General features: G+C 43.6%; 2 protein-coding genes across 5 annotated transcripts in view; both read left to right on the top strand.

Moving 5' to 3' along the window:
• Positions 1–13705, top strand: part of edem3 (ER degradation enhancer, mannosidase alpha-like 3) — a 31242-nt gene extending 17537 nt beyond the window's left edge. The window contains exons 15-22 of one of the 3 annotated variants that reach the window (XM_080004050.1): positions 2922–3093; positions 3644–3789; positions 4304–4448; positions 4612–4803; positions 6198–6363; positions 8357–8542; positions 10804–10818; positions 12202–13705. In XM_080004050.1, coding sequence (XP_079860176.1) covers positions 2922–3093; positions 3644–3789; positions 4304–4448; positions 4612–4803; positions 6198–6363; positions 8357–8542; positions 10804–10818; positions 12202–12536 — 1357 coding nt within the window. In that variant the 3' untranslated portion in view covers positions 12537–13705. Of the gene's footprint in view, positions 1–2921; positions 3094–3643; positions 3790–4303; positions 4449–4611; positions 4804–6197; positions 6364–8356; positions 8543–10803; positions 10852–12201 lie in introns of all 3 variants that reach the window. The other 2 variants (XM_080004049.1, XM_080004051.1) reach the window with 2 other exon arrangements.
• A 1589-nt stretch (positions 13706–15294) lies between these two features.
• Positions 15295–17554, top strand: part of LOC307232893 (uncharacterized protein C1orf21 homolog) — a 39256-nt gene continuing 36996 nt past the window's right edge. The window contains exon 1 of one of the 2 annotated variants that reach the window (XM_080004100.1): positions 15295–15474. The gene's annotated coding sequence lies outside the window, so the exon portion shown is untranslated. The remainder of the gene's footprint in view (positions 15475–17554) is intronic. The other variant, XM_080004099.1, reaches the window with a different exon arrangement.

Raw genomic sequence — 17554 nt, 5'->3', positions numbered from 1 at the left:
AAGTCAAAACATTAAAAAAACACATGCTACCTAAATACCTGTCTGAACAGATGGATTTTTGACTACTCTTTAAAAAAGTCCACAGAGACCTCCGATTTATTGGGAGACTCTTCCAAAGCTTAGGTGCTGCTGACTGGGAAGCACAATCTCCCAGAGTCTTAAAACGCGTCCAAGCGACACTGAGAAGAACCTGGTGAGAGGACCTAAGAGATTGGCTTGTGGAATGCGGATGCAGAAGGAATATGATATAATCTCGAACCTGACCATGTAGGGTTTTCTAAGCAAAGATTTTGAAATTAATTCAGAAATTAACATAAAGCATGTGCAGAGAGGTTAAAATAGTTGTAATGTGTGACCATCTGTTGGATCGTGTCAAAAGCATAGCAGCAGCATTTTGGATGGTTTGTAAATGGTCCAAAGAAGATTCATTAAGGCTGGTTGAAAGAGATTTACAGTAGTCTAAACATGATTGAACGTGATTCAATACAGAAAGTCTATCAAGCTTATCAGGTTTGAAGGAAAGATATAACTGGATGTCATCAGTGTACAAATGATAGGAGATGAAACTACTGATAATCTGTCCTAGTTGATGCATGTATACAGAGAATAAAATAGGCCCCAATACCAAAGCCTGCAGGACGCCACGTGACAAAGGAGCAGTGTCTGACACAAGATCACGGAAGGAAACTGAGGGAGTATATCTGTGAGATTGGAGAACCATTCCAATGCAGTCCACAAAATGCCCGCCGGGTCTTTTTGCCTGTGGATTACTATGTGGTGGTCAACAGTATCGAATGTTGCACTAAGGTCCAATAAAACCAAAACCAAACACTTTCCACCATCTGCAGCCATTAAGATATAATTTAAAACTTAAAGGAGAGCCGTTTCAGTGGAGTGTAGTTTACAAAAACCAGATTGAAATTTGTCCAACAGCCTGTGCAAATCCATTGTTTGAACAAGTTGCTTTTCAACAACCTTTTTTAAAAATTTGAAAAGAAAGTTAGTTTAGAAATAGGCCTATAGTTCTCTGGTAGGGAGGGGTCCAGCTTTGGTTTCTTCAACAAAGGTTGAACAATAGCCTGCTTAAAATAGCTGGAGACACATCCTGATAAAAGGGAGTTTTATAATATTGACTAAACAGGGACCGATAATTGAAGAACCTCTAAGAACAGAGCAGTTGGTAGGACATCTAGTGGGCTTGAAGAGGGTTTCATTTTTCCGAACAAGGCTGTAATATCGTCAAACAGGACAAAAGGATCCAAGATGGATGGGTTAGAAGAACCACTAGTGAGTGGACTGGACGAAGGTGAGATGTTTGCCCTATTATTTACAATCTTATCTATTAAATATTTAAGGAAGTTTCTTCAGTCACTGTTAGAAGAAATTGGCAAATTTGGAGTGCCCGAAGAGTCAATATTGTTTATTGTTTACAAAACATTAGGATTTCCCTTGCTAGAAGATATTAGATTAGAGAAATAAGATATCTCACCCTTCACCATGTCATTGAGGATACCCATACGTTCTTTGAGATGCAGCCTGTGTACTTCAAGATTTGTGGCTTTTCACAAGCCCTCATCTTTTGATATTTACTCCTAAAACTCTGGATCGTTTCATTAATCCGTGGGGATGAGTTTATGGAGGGGATCTTTTTCAGTTTGGGAGGAGCCCTTTTTCCAGCCGTGATTGTTAAATGATTGGACTAAAGTCTTCACACTGCCATCCTTTAAAACAATGTTGCTGTCAAACATAAAGAAATTTACAGCTGCAGCCTCGTTTAAGAAACTGCTGCGTCTTGTATGCAAAGAAGGCTCAGACTCCAATTTAAAACAAATATTAAATAAAATACATTTGTGGTCACCGACAAATCCTTAGAGCCAATAAGTTTAATATCCATTCCATGTGTAAAAACGAGGTCCAGAGTGTGCCCTCCCATGTGTTTAGAGCTAGATACATGTTACATTAGATCTAAGGACTTAGTGAGATAAGAAATTCAGAGGCACTATTACACATTGTATCATCAATATCAAGATTGAAATCCCCAACCATGATTAGGACTCTGTGCAGATTTGTAATAGATGATGATAAATCAGCAAAATCTAATAAGGAGCCAATTGGGCCTGGTCATCTGTAAATTAAAATAGAATAAATAGGGTTTAGCCGACTTACTCTAGATGTTTGCAATTTAAAAGTACAGATTTGGTGCTTACCATCTGGCATGTAAACTTGCTTGTAAAAACGTCTGCAAGTGCACCACCATGACCCTTCAGCTGGGGTGTGCTGTTAAAAGAGCAGTCTGCAGGACAAAGTTCAATTAGATGGGAATAATCCCTATTCCGCTGCCATGTGTCAGTCAGGAACAAGGTTGATACTTTCCCCGCAAAAGGAATCATTGAGAACAAATTACTTGTTTGCAATAGACCGAGCATTGATCAGAGCCATCTTGACTGGTGAAGGCAGAACAGCAGCAGAGCAGACAAAGGCACGAGGCAGCTGGCGGAGGTTCCCAATGCTCACACCATGGTGATCCAAGTAAGAGAGGTTGTTTTTGTTTCCGCCTCTAGATATGCAGTGTGGATAGGAGGCCCTGGCCCTAATAATGGTCAATGCGGGGAAATTGCCCAGTGAGGAGGTTAATGGCAGATAAGACCGACACATTATGTAGGATGGAGGTGATTCTAATGGCAGGGACAGTTAGAGGAGGAGTGGAGCAGGCAGAAGATGAAGGGATGTAGCGGGTGCAGAAAGGTTAAATGGTACTCAGGAATCATTGATAAATACAGTAAACACAGATGGAAGGTTTTATGGGCTTTGTAGTGCCCTTGGTACCTGGCCATTAAATAAATCAAATGTCCTAATGAAGTGTTTTTATTTCTTGGCCGAGCGCACTGTGTTTCACACCTTTCTCCCTATTATCTCATCAGGATGGACTCTTTCTTCCTGGCCGAGATGTTTAAGTACCTGTTTCTCCTGTTTGCGGACGCCGAGGATCTGCCGTTCGATGTGGAGGACTACATCTTTACGACGGAGGCTCACCTCCTGCCGCTGTCTCTCTCCGTGGCCTCTCGCTTCTCCGCTCCCTCGGCTAATACCACGGTAATCCGCACTCCTCAAAATAATTGATCTTGAATTCAGATTTTGTAATATATGGATCTGGGCAACATTAAAGGCAAGTGGTGACGAAACTGGTAGCGTTGCCAGTTGGGCCAACTTAATTTCAGAAATGGTCCACAATCCAGTATGTAGACAAAAAAGATTAAAATATCATTCAATTCTATTGTTTCAATTTCTGAATTATGTTGGGAAATTGTAACATTGGCACTTTTTGTGGAAGTAATCAAACCGATTCCACCTGAATTAAATTCCACTCCTGTCAGAAATGAATTGAAATATTCCATTTCTGTATTCAAGTGATTTTGTTCACTGAAATATTTTGTAATGAGTGTATTTGCATGAATTAGATTCAGAAGCAATTCTCATTATGCTTAAAATGTCAATATATCGATATAGAATCATATCATGAGCCATCTATCCAATATTGAATTGAATCGTGCCTTTTTGTATCATAATGGAATCATGAGATCCTGCCTAATATCCAGCTCTATAAATAAAGGAGATTCTGATCCTGGTTCTCGTGCTCTCTCAGTCCGAGGAGGAGTTGGACGACTCCAACTTCGATTGGACCTGCCCCAACACCCGCCTCCTGTTCCCAGACCCCGCCTTCCCCCGGAACCTCAGGGAACCGATCCGCAGCGCCGTGGACAGGAGTTGCCCCCGCCCCGCGCCCTACCGGTAAGGAGATGGAATCTTATTTATCTGATCTTTCATTCTCTCACATTTTACCAGGGCTGGGCCATTCTGACGAAATAAAATATCACTTATTGCTATCTCGACTAATACCTTGATAGATAATTTGATAATATTTTGGGGATAACTATTGGTGTTTTCATAATAGTGTTATGATATACATTATGTGTTCATATTGCAGAAGAGCTATCTCTTGACATTGAACACAATAAAAATTTGGTTGGCTAGTTAATTTGCCTCAACACAAATGAGGGACTCGCCTAACTCACCATATTGACATTTATTGTGACTGTCTATTTCTAACATTAGCACAAAATAATTTCGGTCAGCTCAATTATTTGCGATCAGGCAATTATGTAATAACTGTGATGACTCTAATCTCAAGGAAACAAGCAGCATACATACAGAATAAGTCAAATAACATCGGCAGGACAATGAGTCTTTCTGCCAATTCATTGTATACCTACTCTTTTCTTCCTCTCTCTCTCTCTATCCTCAGTGAGCCCGGTATGGGCCGCCCGCCCCTCAGGGCACAGGACTTCATGGCAAACAACCCCGAGCATCTGGAGCTGCTGCGGCGGATGGGCGTCAGTCTGATTCACCTAAAGGACGGGCGCGTGCAGCTGGTGCAGCACGCCACGCAGGTTGATACGTTCTCATAAATGGCCCGTGATCTGTTAGGTAGACAAAAAAATATATATGCAAGGTCAAACTAATTACATTTCGTCCTTATACTGCTGTCCAACGCTGCTTCTTTTTTGTTGTTTTAATATAAATAAATTCTCTTTTGTCCCCCGCCACTTCCAGGCGGTGAGTGCGGTTGCAGCGGAGGATGGCATGCGCTTCATGCAGGAGATGATGGAGCTGTCGAGCCAGCAGCAGAAGGAGCAGCTCCCTCCCAGAGCCATCCAGATTGTCTCACACCCCTTCTTTGGCAGAGTGGTACTGACCGCCGGACCGGCCCAGTTCGGCACAGACCTTTCCAAAAGCTCCACTGGGGTTAGTGGATGTCATGACATTCCCTAGTTTTCATGAACTATCCTTCTGTTTTTCCGTCATCACTGACATTTTACACCCCTGACCATTTTCCTGTGAATAGCTCACATTTTAAGTCTTAAGGGGCTTTCACATAGGACGCTGCATTCACCGCTTGGTGGAGCACAGGTGTAGAGCCGGGCCCTTCACATAGGAAACGGTGTGCGCTGCACTCAGTGTAGCACACACACGCACGCTTTTGGTTGCTAGTAGAGGTGGGGAAAAAATCGTACAGCTTTGCATTGCGATATTTTGCCTGGTGATATTGTATTGCTACACAGACCCCAAGTATCTATATTTTATTAAATATATTACGAATTACAGTTTACGTCATGACATCAGCGTTTTTAAGATGGAGAAAAAATATGTTTTCAAGTTTTGACGGCAGTCATGTGATGAAGAAATTAATAATAAATAGCAGTATCGCAATACTTGGTAATTAACAATATTGCAAAACATAAGTAATCGCAATATCATATCGGGACACAAGTATCGCAATATTATTATGAGATCCCTTGTGATTCCCACCCCTAGTTGGTAGGTGAAGCGAAATTATCAATTGGAATGAAAATTGGAAAACACAAATATTGTTTATGGTGTTATTATTTTAAGTTCAGTTGGCCTCAATAAAATATTACATTAATAATATTTATATTATATTATTATATGTCTTCAGACAATTATCTTATTTTAATGACAAGGAATAATCTGATTTATTGGCCATTGGTCATATATCGCTAATGTCCACTGCATTTAAACACACAGCTGGTATGCCCACCTGGTAGGAAACCTGTTTTCACCACAGGGATTTCCTCCCAAGGTCCCAATAAACCCATAAGGATGGATTGTTCAGCTCAGGGAATTCGGACACGGCTGAAATCAGTTTCTCTCCCATATTGCACAGATACCTACTCTGCTTCACCTCTTGTTTCTATTGGCCCAGCAGGTGTTAACAATACAGTACGCCATGGACCTCCACGCTACGCTGAGGTCTGTGCACCGCTGTGCCTGCTCTTTGCTCGGTGCAGAATCTGCGCAGCTTAGAGCGCAGCGCGCCCTATGCGAAGGGCCCATTAGACTGCATTTTAAAACAGTGAGAAGCTGCAGCAGGGTGCTAAGTTTGTCAATAGTAAAGCGTTGTGTAAGGTTGTTTTAGGAATAGTTATAAATGATGGGAACCAACTCATAAGACCCGGGTTGAAAAACGGAAAACCTATCCTTTAAAAGTGACTTTGGCGATACCACCGAAATGAAAAAACTCAAATCATTGCCTGTCCCAGTTGGATTTCATAACATTGAGGGTAATAGATCGACAAGTGCTTTCTTATGACTGAAATCTCTCTCTTCTTTATGTGCAGGTTCGGGGCTATGTGACCGTGGCGGAGCCCTACAGCGGCTGCATGGAGCTGGCTAACCCCGAGTATGTGCAGGGTCGCATTGCGCTGCTGCAGAGAGGACAGTGCATGTTCGCTGAGAAGGCCCGGCACATCCAGAAGGCTGGCGCCATCGGAGGCATAGTCATTGGTGAGGAAGAGCAGTTGATGACACACAGTGCAGGATATCAACTGGAAGACTAGATTATAACTAGATAAGTTGATTAACATGAGAGACAGCCAGCTGTCCTGCTTCCTGCACATCATTTAATGAGGGTATTGATCAGGGAAGGGCGAAGGTCTTTACTTTTAATAGTCGGCTCGTCGGTGGATCGTCTGAACGACAAATGAAGCAGTCACTGAAGACTATGTGCTGATTTGGGCTGTAGGGAGACTTGGTCACAGATCAGCTAATTACTCATTATATCATATATGTGTCCGACCACAGCAAAAGCCGCCATCTCGCGCATTTCTAAAATCGCCAGGAGCAGCCAAATACGTTGAAAAAACCTTTCCTGAAGGAAAATTAGATTTTTCCAGATTTGTGTTCCTTTGTTTTTTTTAATCTCAACGTATTTTCAAAACAGAGTTTGTTTATAAATAGTAGAAAAATGTTAAACCGTGGCGTTAAATATTCCCGTTTGATTACATAGGGAAATGCAGTTCACTTACGAGATGCAGAACAGCACTGAACAACGCCGATCAATTGTTTCCTTTAAAGCGAGCGTCCAGGTGAAGATCATTCATCCATATTCCATGTGATATGAGGTCACAATGTGAAACTGTTTTGATAGAATTCAACCTTTAAATCGTACTACTCTTACACACACGGAGCCACTGTTGTGGAACGGCGAAGAAGAAAAACCCTGCGTCTCACGCACCTAAACAGACGGTTGAAGCGCGGCACGGGGGTGTTTCGGTCTCACTTGTCTATGAAAACTTTCTTCTCTATATCGTTATAGATTACGCGAAGCGTGTGGCGGGAGGTCTGAATCATATTTCGGACCTTAATCTGGCCAGTGCGATAGATCCAAGTCAGTGTTAGCAGCGCGTACTGGACTTCATTTTCCGCGATGATAGTCAGTTCTCCGACGGCGACGCGGAGAACGACAGCGCTGCTGAATCTGATATTACTTAGGACTTGGACAGCGGATTTCAAACTTAATGCGACAATGAAACGGAATATTTTCAAGAACCACTGGAGGAGACCAACGATTCCGTTGTTGTTACAACCGAAGAAGTTGATGACGTGATGAAGTCCGTTGAGGTTGTTGACAGATTTTCAAGTTTTAGATTTTCTGAGACTCATAATATTGACAGACTAGATTTTGTTGTGTTGTCCATACTTTTAAACTCCAAAATAATTCTACTTTTATAAAACATGTATATTCTTACTGTTAAATAAAAGCATTTTTTTTTTAAACAAAATTAATTGTGTGTTGTTGAGCTGTTCGTGATTGGCCCATTCAGCTTTATGTTAATTGCCATGAGGTTTTGTTTGTCCGCCAACCCCAATTGCATTGTGGGAGCTGGCCCAATGAACCTGGTGTGGGTAAAACTTTGGAGGTGATTATCTCAAAAACACAGTTTGCCACACTCTTGTGATGAACAAGTCACAGCTTTAAAAATATTTGCTTTATTTGCACAAGTGACACAAGTTTGGAAGCTCTGATTCTCCACTTTCAAATGATGCAAAAAAAAAAAAAAAACTCGAAAGCCGCCAAATGACCCTCAAGTACACGGTGGGTTAACCCACCGTGTGTGCTGAGCTTGCTTAACATGAAGCTTTTCAAGTTTGTACCCCAAAGGCTTGTGACTCAATGATCAGCTTTTAAATCTTAATAGAAATGTATCTAATACATACATCTAATAGTTTAAGGAGAGTCAACAGATAAAACTATAGAAAAGATGTTGCTGAATTTTTTTTAACGACCTCTTCAAAGTTTGAAGACATACTGTAACAATTTAACTGATTTTATTTCAGTTTGTAAATTCATCTTCACAAGTTAACTGATGGGTACATTCCTAATATCGATACCACGGAATGTGTAGAGGAATTATCAATTATTATTATCAATGAAATACCTTTAGACTGCGTCCTCTCTGCTAACCCCGCCCTGCTCTCCTGTCCCTCCTTCACCCAGACGACAACGATGGCAGCAGCAGCGACACCGCCCCCCTGTTCCAGATGGCAGGCGACGGGCGGAGCACGGACGATGTCACCCTGCCGCTCCTCTTCCTGTTCCACAAGGAGGGCAACATCCTGCTGGAGTCCCTCAAGGAGTACCGGGAGGTGGAGGTTCTGCTGAGCGACAAGGCCCGGGATCGAGGTGGGGGCCAGTCCAATCTCCCCTATACAAAACCCCACACCACCACCACCTCACTCACTCACTCACTCACTCACTCACTCACTCACTCACTCACTCACTCACACACACACACACACACACACTGTGCTTTCACTAATGGATAAAGGAACATTTCACTCTGTGGATCTCTTAAGGCCGGGTGATGTGTACAAACTACGCAATTCTTAGTCAAAATAAGCAGGTACGAAATGCCAGCTGAAACTATGCAAAATGTATTTTTATTTTTTTTTAATATATAAATATAAAATTTTATGACGGGAATCAAAACAAAACAATAGCGTACATGTATTGGGTATTTAAACGACATTCCTCTGATTGGACCAGAGGCTAGGAGCTGAGGTTCTGTAAGCCCTTCCTCTCCTCTCACTCAACACCCACTGATACGCAGCGCACTGAGCACTACTTTATAATCCACCAAGGTGTAACGCTGCATTGTGAGGTAAAATGGGAAGTGGGGGAGGTAAAATAATAACAAAAATGTGACCGTAATGTTAACATATCAAACGTGAAATTACATCGATCAATCGGCCGGTGACAGTGTTACATATATTTTCTGATTCTGTGCCGGTCAAATTTACACACCGATACTGTGTTCATGTACTGACACTGGTAAAGATTATCCGGTACTCAAACCCAATTCAACTTAATGTGATGTAGTTGTGTAGTTGATGCTCAAAAAAGAAAAAAAAGAAAGCGAAAGAAAAAAATGTGGGCTGTTTGGAGGTACTTCAAGGTAAACAAAGAAGATTAGATCAATAGTTTATCTATCTCCTGACAATGTCCCAACATTGTGACAGAGTGCATATCTATGTCACAGCAGAGCTCAGATCATGATGAAAAGTTTGACTCTTCTTTTGAGACCCTGTTCTTGACAAGTCACTCATTAAAAAGAGTCGTTCAATTTGATTCAGTTGGTTTAATGCACGGTGAGCGAAGGAGGACTTCCAGTGAACAAGAGTGAGAAGAGTCGGCCATTTATTTAATTTGTTTATTTTTATGTAATGATTGCAATTTATTTGCAATCATTTTTACCATATACATATGATATAAATGTATATTTGCACTAGAAGTGAAATAGTTTAATTTGAAGTTTGAACTGGACATTTCCATGTTAGTTATATGTTGTGTAAACTAAAAACACTCAGAGTTACAGGTAGAATAATACTGAAACTTAGTGACAATTCCATATTCAATTTTATTGGAACTCAGTGACCATTCCTGTTCCATAGTGAATAATGAGCAATAATAAAATGTGTCAAAATCAGCAATCTCACTATTGTGGTAACTGAAAATGATAGTGGTAGTCAGTATGTGCAGCTGTCCTATCACGCGAATGTGATCAGATCACGCAATTTATTTGTCATCAATGTACAGCAGATCGAAAATTGGAATCAGCAGGTCAGACTTTGAAAAAACTCAGGAATCTGAATCAGCCTAGAAAATTTCATTCGGTGCATCTCTAGTTGGTAAACATGTTTGGTAACTTTACAAAATGATGCATTTCAAGGGGTATATCCAAATGAGAGACATTTACATACGATGTGATGAGCCTCGTTACAAGACGGCTACGGTGTGAATAACTGGTGGAGTCATTTAGCTGCAGGAACTCAAACACCACAGAGACTCTGTTCCACTATTGTAGTCCTCTAAATAGTATCCAAAGGTTGGCACATCTGAAATGGTGTCAAGCAACAGTGAGATAGCAGTATTTTAATGAAAAATAAAGGCAATGATGGCATTATAATACTCATAGCAATAATAATGATAACAATAATTATCGGTTAATCGTACTAATGGTAATGTTGTAGTAGTAGTAATAATATCCGCTAATAATAATAAAAATATTAAAGTTATTTAATTATAACCACTAAGAATGTTCAAAGCTCTGAGGGGAGAAATGGGATGGAAGCCATCAGTTTTGTGTCGATCTGCTTGAAGTTCATTGTGACTTTGTGGTGGAATTTTCCCTTTTAATGCTAACGGAAGAGCCTCGTGAGTCCATCTGTGTTAGAGAGGAGCCGCTGACTCACCCGTGGGCCCTCGACTCAGATATGTCTGCGATGTACATGGGTGGAGTTGATACCTTGCACACCACCTTCCTCTCTCCTATTATTCCCTTTTCCTCCCCATCCCCTGTGTTTGGACTGTAACCGTTCATCTCCTCTCTCTCTCTTTCTATTTTTCTCTCTCTTTTGTACTCCTATCACCCTTTGGAGGAGCAGCCTCCATATTCAAAGGTAAACCTCTCCCCGACACCCTGGTGGAGGGAAGTAAGTATCCTCTTAATCTCCTCTGCTCCCCTCCATTTCCCTCCGCCCTCTTCCTCTTTTCCCTCCAACGCTCCTGCCTTTTTTATTTGTGTCTTTGTGTGTGTGTCTCTATCTCTCTCTCTCTCTCTCTCTCTCTCTCTCTCTCTCACACTCTCTCTCTCTTGTAGGCGTGTGAAACGGAGGAGCTTAGCGGAGTCCCAGTATCGTGTGTTGTGTCGGTCGCCCCCTCACAGCTTACCAGTGTGACGGCTCCCTCTCTCTCTCTCTCTCCCTCTCTCTCTTTCCCTCTCTCGCTTTCCCTCCCTCCCTCCCTCTCACTCTCTCTCTCTAGCAGATAGAAGCATTAGAGAAGTGGGAAGATGCTCTAACAGGGTCACAACCCACTCGTCATGGGTTCCGGTCCAAACCGTGACAGTTTAGATCTCACAGGAACTCAAACGTGCCACCTTTACTTTTACTTTCCCAGCATGGCACGGTGATGGTGGTGATGTGTTTGTTTTGTTTTTTCAACTTGGGTTAATATTGGAATTATTTTAAATGTATGCATGTGCATAAATATGGGTTAATTGGGTGCACAGATACCCAATTTCAAGTGCCATCCCACCTAGACCTGACCCTGCACGGACAAATGAACCAAAAAACAAAATTAACTCAGACTCAACCAATTTTACTTGTTACTTTGACGACGAGACAGTGATCTACAGTTGGTTCAACTACTAATAACAAACTTATTGTTATTAATAAATAAATCAGCTGATTTGACTCCGGAAGAGATGCATGATACTATGAACCATATTATATCTATCGTATATATTAGACATTTCAGACCTCATTTGGTGATGTTCTACTTGACTATACTTTACTGACATTAACATGACATTGCCAAACCGCCAAACCACCAAAACACAGTAAAAGATGAAGTCTTTGCCCAGCCCTCCTCCTTGCTCCCAGCAGACAGATTCTCCTGCATGCACATTTAATACATCCTTTCGTATTACTATTTGTTTGAAATTGCGACTTACAGTGAAATTATGAGATTCCCCAGCAACTACGGTTGATAAAGTACAATATTTGCCCAACCAGAGCCTTGAATCTCCCTCATTACAGTTTCTTCCCCCCTCAGTCGAGTGTGATAGAGCAGCTTTGTGAGACAGGGTTCATGCTGTGGGAGCCGTGACTCACCGTCAACATCCTGCTGTTAGAGCCGACAGCCTCTTGATGAAAACTGGTCTATTTCTGACTGGGAACGACTGCTGGAGGGCATTAGTATAGATTAACGGTGGAGGTGGTTGTGGTTGTGGTTGTTGTTGAAGAATAATAATAATCTCTCCACCCGTCTCTTCCTCATAGATGTGGATGTACAGGAAGAGGACTGCTCCACTGAACCGACCACGCCCGCCTCCTCAGAACCTGTCATCCAACTCCACCATGTGGAGTTGGACGTCTCCGTTATGGGCGAAGAGGTGACGCCGACTGACGAGTTAGTCCAAGTCAGTCCTCCGGAGATTGAGGCGGTGTCAGAGGCGGAGTGTAGTCGGACAGAAGCCAGAGCGGAGAGGGACTCTGGCGAGGGGGAGGAGCCAGCGGTTGAGTCAGATTCGAGCAGCCAATCAGTGGATGAGCTGCTGGCAGACTGGCGGGAGGACCTGGAGGCGTTTCAGCAGATGGAGAAAGACGAACTCTGACAGACATCTGACGCTCGGTCTGCGATCTGCTTGACCACCGCCCACCGAAATAAAACTTTATGGGACACTTGTATGAGTGAGGGACACTTTTATGACTATTTTTTATCTGATCAGACGGTTAAATATGAGGACGTCTGGCTGTGTTTTCGGGGGCGGTCATGATGGTATCTCCAGCATCAGCAGGCGATCAGTCCTCTCATCCTGATGGATGATTACTGCTAGAGAGCGCAGGGTCCTTTCTTCACTTCTTCCCACACTTTATGTTTACTTTGTGGTAACAAACACAAATGACAGACTGTTATCTGGACCAGACCACGCATAAGAATGTCTCCTACTTATTTCTAGTTGGTCTTGTTTAAGGTTATCTCGCTTTCTCTCGCGCTCTCTCTATGCATTTCTGGCTGGTTCTTTAATTTACAAATGAGGAAGCCATCACCAACGCTGATTGATTCATTAATTCACTGGTTTATTTAATTCAACAGAGGCATAGATGCTTATGTCAATGCAATGTTTACTGTTTTCATTGGCAGGGCCTGGATAATTTTGTAAAATATGATGCGACTTAACTATTGATCACGGCTGCCTTGGTGGGTAGGTGTGGCTCTGTCAAATGGAAAGTTTCTCCACAAATGTCATCGTTGGCTTGGAATGGGGAGAATCTGCACCAAGCCCTTTGTCCTGAGAGATTTATGAACAGGTATAGATATGTATTTGGCCAGATATTTCTCCCCCATTTTGACTGAAAATGTTGTCACCGCTTTGCTCCATTTCTGGTCATGTTGAATGATCATATCATCCCACCGTGCTGCTCCATCTACTCCACCTCCTCCCTTGACCCACCATGGCGCAGGGGGTAGACCGGACCATCCCCCCAGTCTTGTTCCAACAGGGAGGCCATGGGACAGACTGTACCACAGGAGCCCGCCATGAGTCTGGCGGTGCTGACTGATTGAAAAGTGAAATTTAGAAAATAAGTTGATGGTAATAAAAATGAATCGGCAAGTAAATTGTCGAATTTTCTTTTTTTTTTTTCTTCTTTTTTCTGTTTGTCACTTTTATCGGCGTCTACTCAAGTGAATTTGGTAGAATTATTATAAATAAGTACTTATTGTTTTTTTTACGAAGCAACACCACTGGAATCCTGTGTTTTTCAGATTCACCCAGATATTATAAATGGCAAATTTGTTTAGTTATATATTTATATTTTGTATATATATTTTTCTTAATTCATGGTTCAGTTATGTATATTTATAAATGAAATGCATTTCTTTATTATTGGTTCAGTTAAACCTCAGTGACCCCCACACTGTTAAGGGAAGGAGTGGTTGGGCTGATCAAGACGCTATGTAAGTAAAATAAGGGTAGAAAGTAAAAGTGTAAATAAGTTGAAATAATATAAAATGACCAATGTGCAACGTAATGGATTATCATAATTATAAGCAGCGTAATTAGAGTAGTGTCTGTGTGTGTGTGTGTGTGTGTGTGTGTGTGTAAGTAAGCCAGTCCATTTATATATAAACCTTCATTTAACATGAGAAAACAATGTGCTAAACCATGTGTTATTTATAATTTAATTGTATGTGTATTTTTATTTTTTATTTTTTATAATTTTCCACATTTGTATGAGTATAACAAAAAGTTAACGTTTCCTTCCATACAAAGCAAAGTTGGAAAAGCTCATTTTCTCGGCAAGATGGCTGCGTCGCCGTCAAACGCAGCGATGAAAGCTTCCACTCTTTTAGACGATTTGGTTCCTTACGAGTCACTCAGTTAAAAAAAAAAAAAAAGGAGTCGTTCCATTGAGTTGGTGAAACGTACCGGCGGGTCAGCGCGGGAGTCTGCAGAGTCGCTTCAGCTCCGGAACCGTTTCATTATTTCAAAATGAATTATTTAGGCGGGGAGGTCGAAAGCCATTCACCCCGACTCCCTCGGAATGGTTCATTTCGGAGGACAAATGTCAAGCGGGAATCACAAAAGCAAGTTACCTCTGTCACACGTATCCATTCGGGTGGTCATACGAAGTTGGTGGTAGTTAGTGAACACACAGTAAAGTCGGATTTAACATTAAATGCGGAAAGGTGTAAAAGTGTAGTCGCCAGTCATTGTTTTCGATGTCGTGTGGTCGATCAAGGTTGTTTTGTCTGAGTCCAAACTCGAGGGGCTTGAAACGCGCTCCCTCGTTATCCAGCTGCTTACTGCGCCCCACGTGTTATTCCTCCTCGTCTATGCCGTTCGAGCTGCGGTGCCGCAGCTATTACCGCGACGAATTCACTGTACGTGAAAATGTACTTGGCCCAGTCATCCGATTATTGTTTTTTTTCATCCCTATGAACAAGTGGTACGGACGAATATGGCTTTGCAACATTTTGTTGCGCGTACTGTCAAGAATTTAAGGATACATATAAGTCCAGGGTGCGGACCGTGGATTTGCGATGGGGGATATGGAGATGAAAATACAATGAATCAATTCAAAGACTCGGGGTTCCACAGGTCAAATCGCCACCAAAACAAAAAACCAAAAACTAAGGATCGCATGCTCGTCCTGTTTCCGGCTGCAGCTGCCGAAGCGAAACGAACGAAAGCCGCTTGACCGGCGCGGCTCCCGAGTCGTCGGACGAAGATTCGTTCGCGGCGACCGACTCGTCCCTGCGTCTCCGCCCCCCCCACCCCCCCGCCCGCCCCCCAGCGAAACGGCGGCGTCTCCGCCACCGGTGACGCAAGCGCCGCTCCGTCCCTCGCTCAGTGTTTGGGTTTTCCGACAGAACCAGCTCCGCTCCTCGGCTCCGCGGCCCGGCAGCCCCGCACACCGCGGCTCGGAGCTCCACCAGACTCCCCCCCCCACCCCCCTCCCCCCTCCCCTCTCCCCCGGCCCCCCGGTCCCAGAACCCGGAGCCCCGCAGCAGCTCTCCAGCGGACCGAGCGGAACCGGGTCAGCAGGGTGAGTCCGGACGCGTGTTGCGGGTTTGGTGCGATCTGCGGCGGCGGGAGGAAACACGAGTGTGCGTGAGACCCCTGCCTTTTGTTGCTGTTTGCGGAGTGAGATCCCCCCCCCCCCCCCGGTGCTCCTTGAGCTGGAGCTGGGGTTCCCGGAGCGGAGGGTTTGTGCAGATGGCACGCATAAATATATAAATGTGTGTGTATGTATATATATATATAGATAGAAATATAAATAAAAACGTGATGGCGGAAGTTGTTGTTTTTAAAGCACCGATTAGTCCGAATCTGCTGCACTGGGAACTGTAAATTGAATTTGTCTTTGATTTTCCCCGAACCAGAATCAGAATCACATTATTTGGCCATTCACATTTGTTATATACAGCGAGTTTCTCTTGGTTAGGGTTGGTGCATTGTCGTACAGAAAGACGAGCAAAACCTTAAAAAAAAAAAAGGAAAGCAGAATCCACAAAATGTGAGCTCTGCGCAGGATAAGTGGCAGAATGTTATCAGTGTCCTGCTGTTCCTTCGCTCCCATCCACCCCCGCCTGGCTCTGCACATGGGCCATGGGTTCCAGACCCTTCACCTTTGTGCACATGGAAGAATGTGCGCACACTCCAGTAGTTGGTACAAGACTTTATTTGCTTTTCCACCAAACCTCTCGCTCTCTCTCTCTCTCCCTCTCCCTCTCCCTCTCCCTCCTGGCGGGGAACAGAGCGCCTAGTGTCTCCTGTGCCACAGCTGGACTCAGCTGTCCCACCGACCTGCAGCTCTGTGGGCCCCCGGTGGCCCTTTGACGGACCCCCCAGCCCCTGGATCTGACTGATGGAACTGGACTTTAGTGCTTTGGTTGTGGGCAGGCTGTGCAGCTCTGAGCTGACTTGCGTCAGTAAACATTTGTAAACATTTGGAATTGAGCCACCCCCCCAGGGATTCCTCAGCAGATATTCAGGGAATGCGTGAGTGTCTTCGTGCAAGAACCTCACGCATTCCTCATGGGCGTCTTGCCTCCGCACCAGTGTTGCAGCAGTGTCCGTGTGCCATATGGTGTAAAGCGCACCACCCTGGTGTGAGTTGGTTGATTTGCCCGGCGTTGGAGCGTGTAGAGCAGCTTACATCAGAGATATATAGGTTAGGATGCTGTAGCCGCTGGTCCTCTGATTGGATGACCATCGAGAACCACCACCACCCCTCACCCCTTCTTTACTGCTGATTTATCTGTCTGGCATCATCTATCTACTTCCATCCCTCCCTCTTCCTCTCCTCTCATGAGTGATTTGCTTCGCTCACATATGGCTTCGGTTCAGGCTGGTAGCTCTAGAGAGCAGCCACCCCGCTGCCTGTCTGCCTGTCTGCCCGCCTGCCTGTCCGCCTGTCTTTCTCTCTCTCTCTCTCTGTCTCTCCCTCTCTCTTGCTCTCTCTGTCCCTCTCTCTCGCTCTCTGTCTCTCCCTCTCAGGCCAGCCCATCTATTATTAGCGCCCCTATCCTCTCCATCCCTCTCGTCCTCTCGCTCATCATCATCTGCCGCTTGATTGGGATGATGTTGGTTATCCAGTTTGTCTTTTTTATTTATTTGAATGTTTATTTGTTTGTTTGTTGGGGCTGTTTGGCCTCATCACGATGTAACACCAGTGACTTCACCAGTTTTTGTTAATTTGATGCCACTATGATAGTGACATAAAACTTGTGATGATTCATGTCTGCCGACTGCTGAGGAGCCTATTATTGGCTTTGATTGATCGGATCATAAAAATTCAGGTAGACAGTTGATTTGCCTCAACTCAACTGGACGAAATGCACCTAATTCACATTCTGTTTAGTGCCACATTCTTTACAATGGTTTAAAATCCCACTTAATAACGGATGGAAACGCATGACTGAGGAATCTTGACCATTTTTACAAAAAGATTGCGATATACCCAAATAGGAGTTGCGATCAGGCAGCTCGGTTGCTGAGTGGTGTCGGGTGTCCTGATGTGCTCTCTCTGTGTCTCGGTGCAGAAAGTACCAGCAGCACAACCTGATTGCATTAGGTTCTGCACGTCTGTATATGGCTTCTACGGTCTGTTCTGTCTGCTCTGC

Source organism: Zeus faber (assembly GCF_960531495.2).
Source record: "Zeus faber genome assembly, chromosome: 1".
Lineage (NCBI taxonomy): Eukaryota > Metazoa > Chordata > Actinopteri > Zeiformes > Zeidae > Zeus > Zeus faber.
This window is presented reverse-complemented; position numbering and strand designations above follow the sequence as displayed.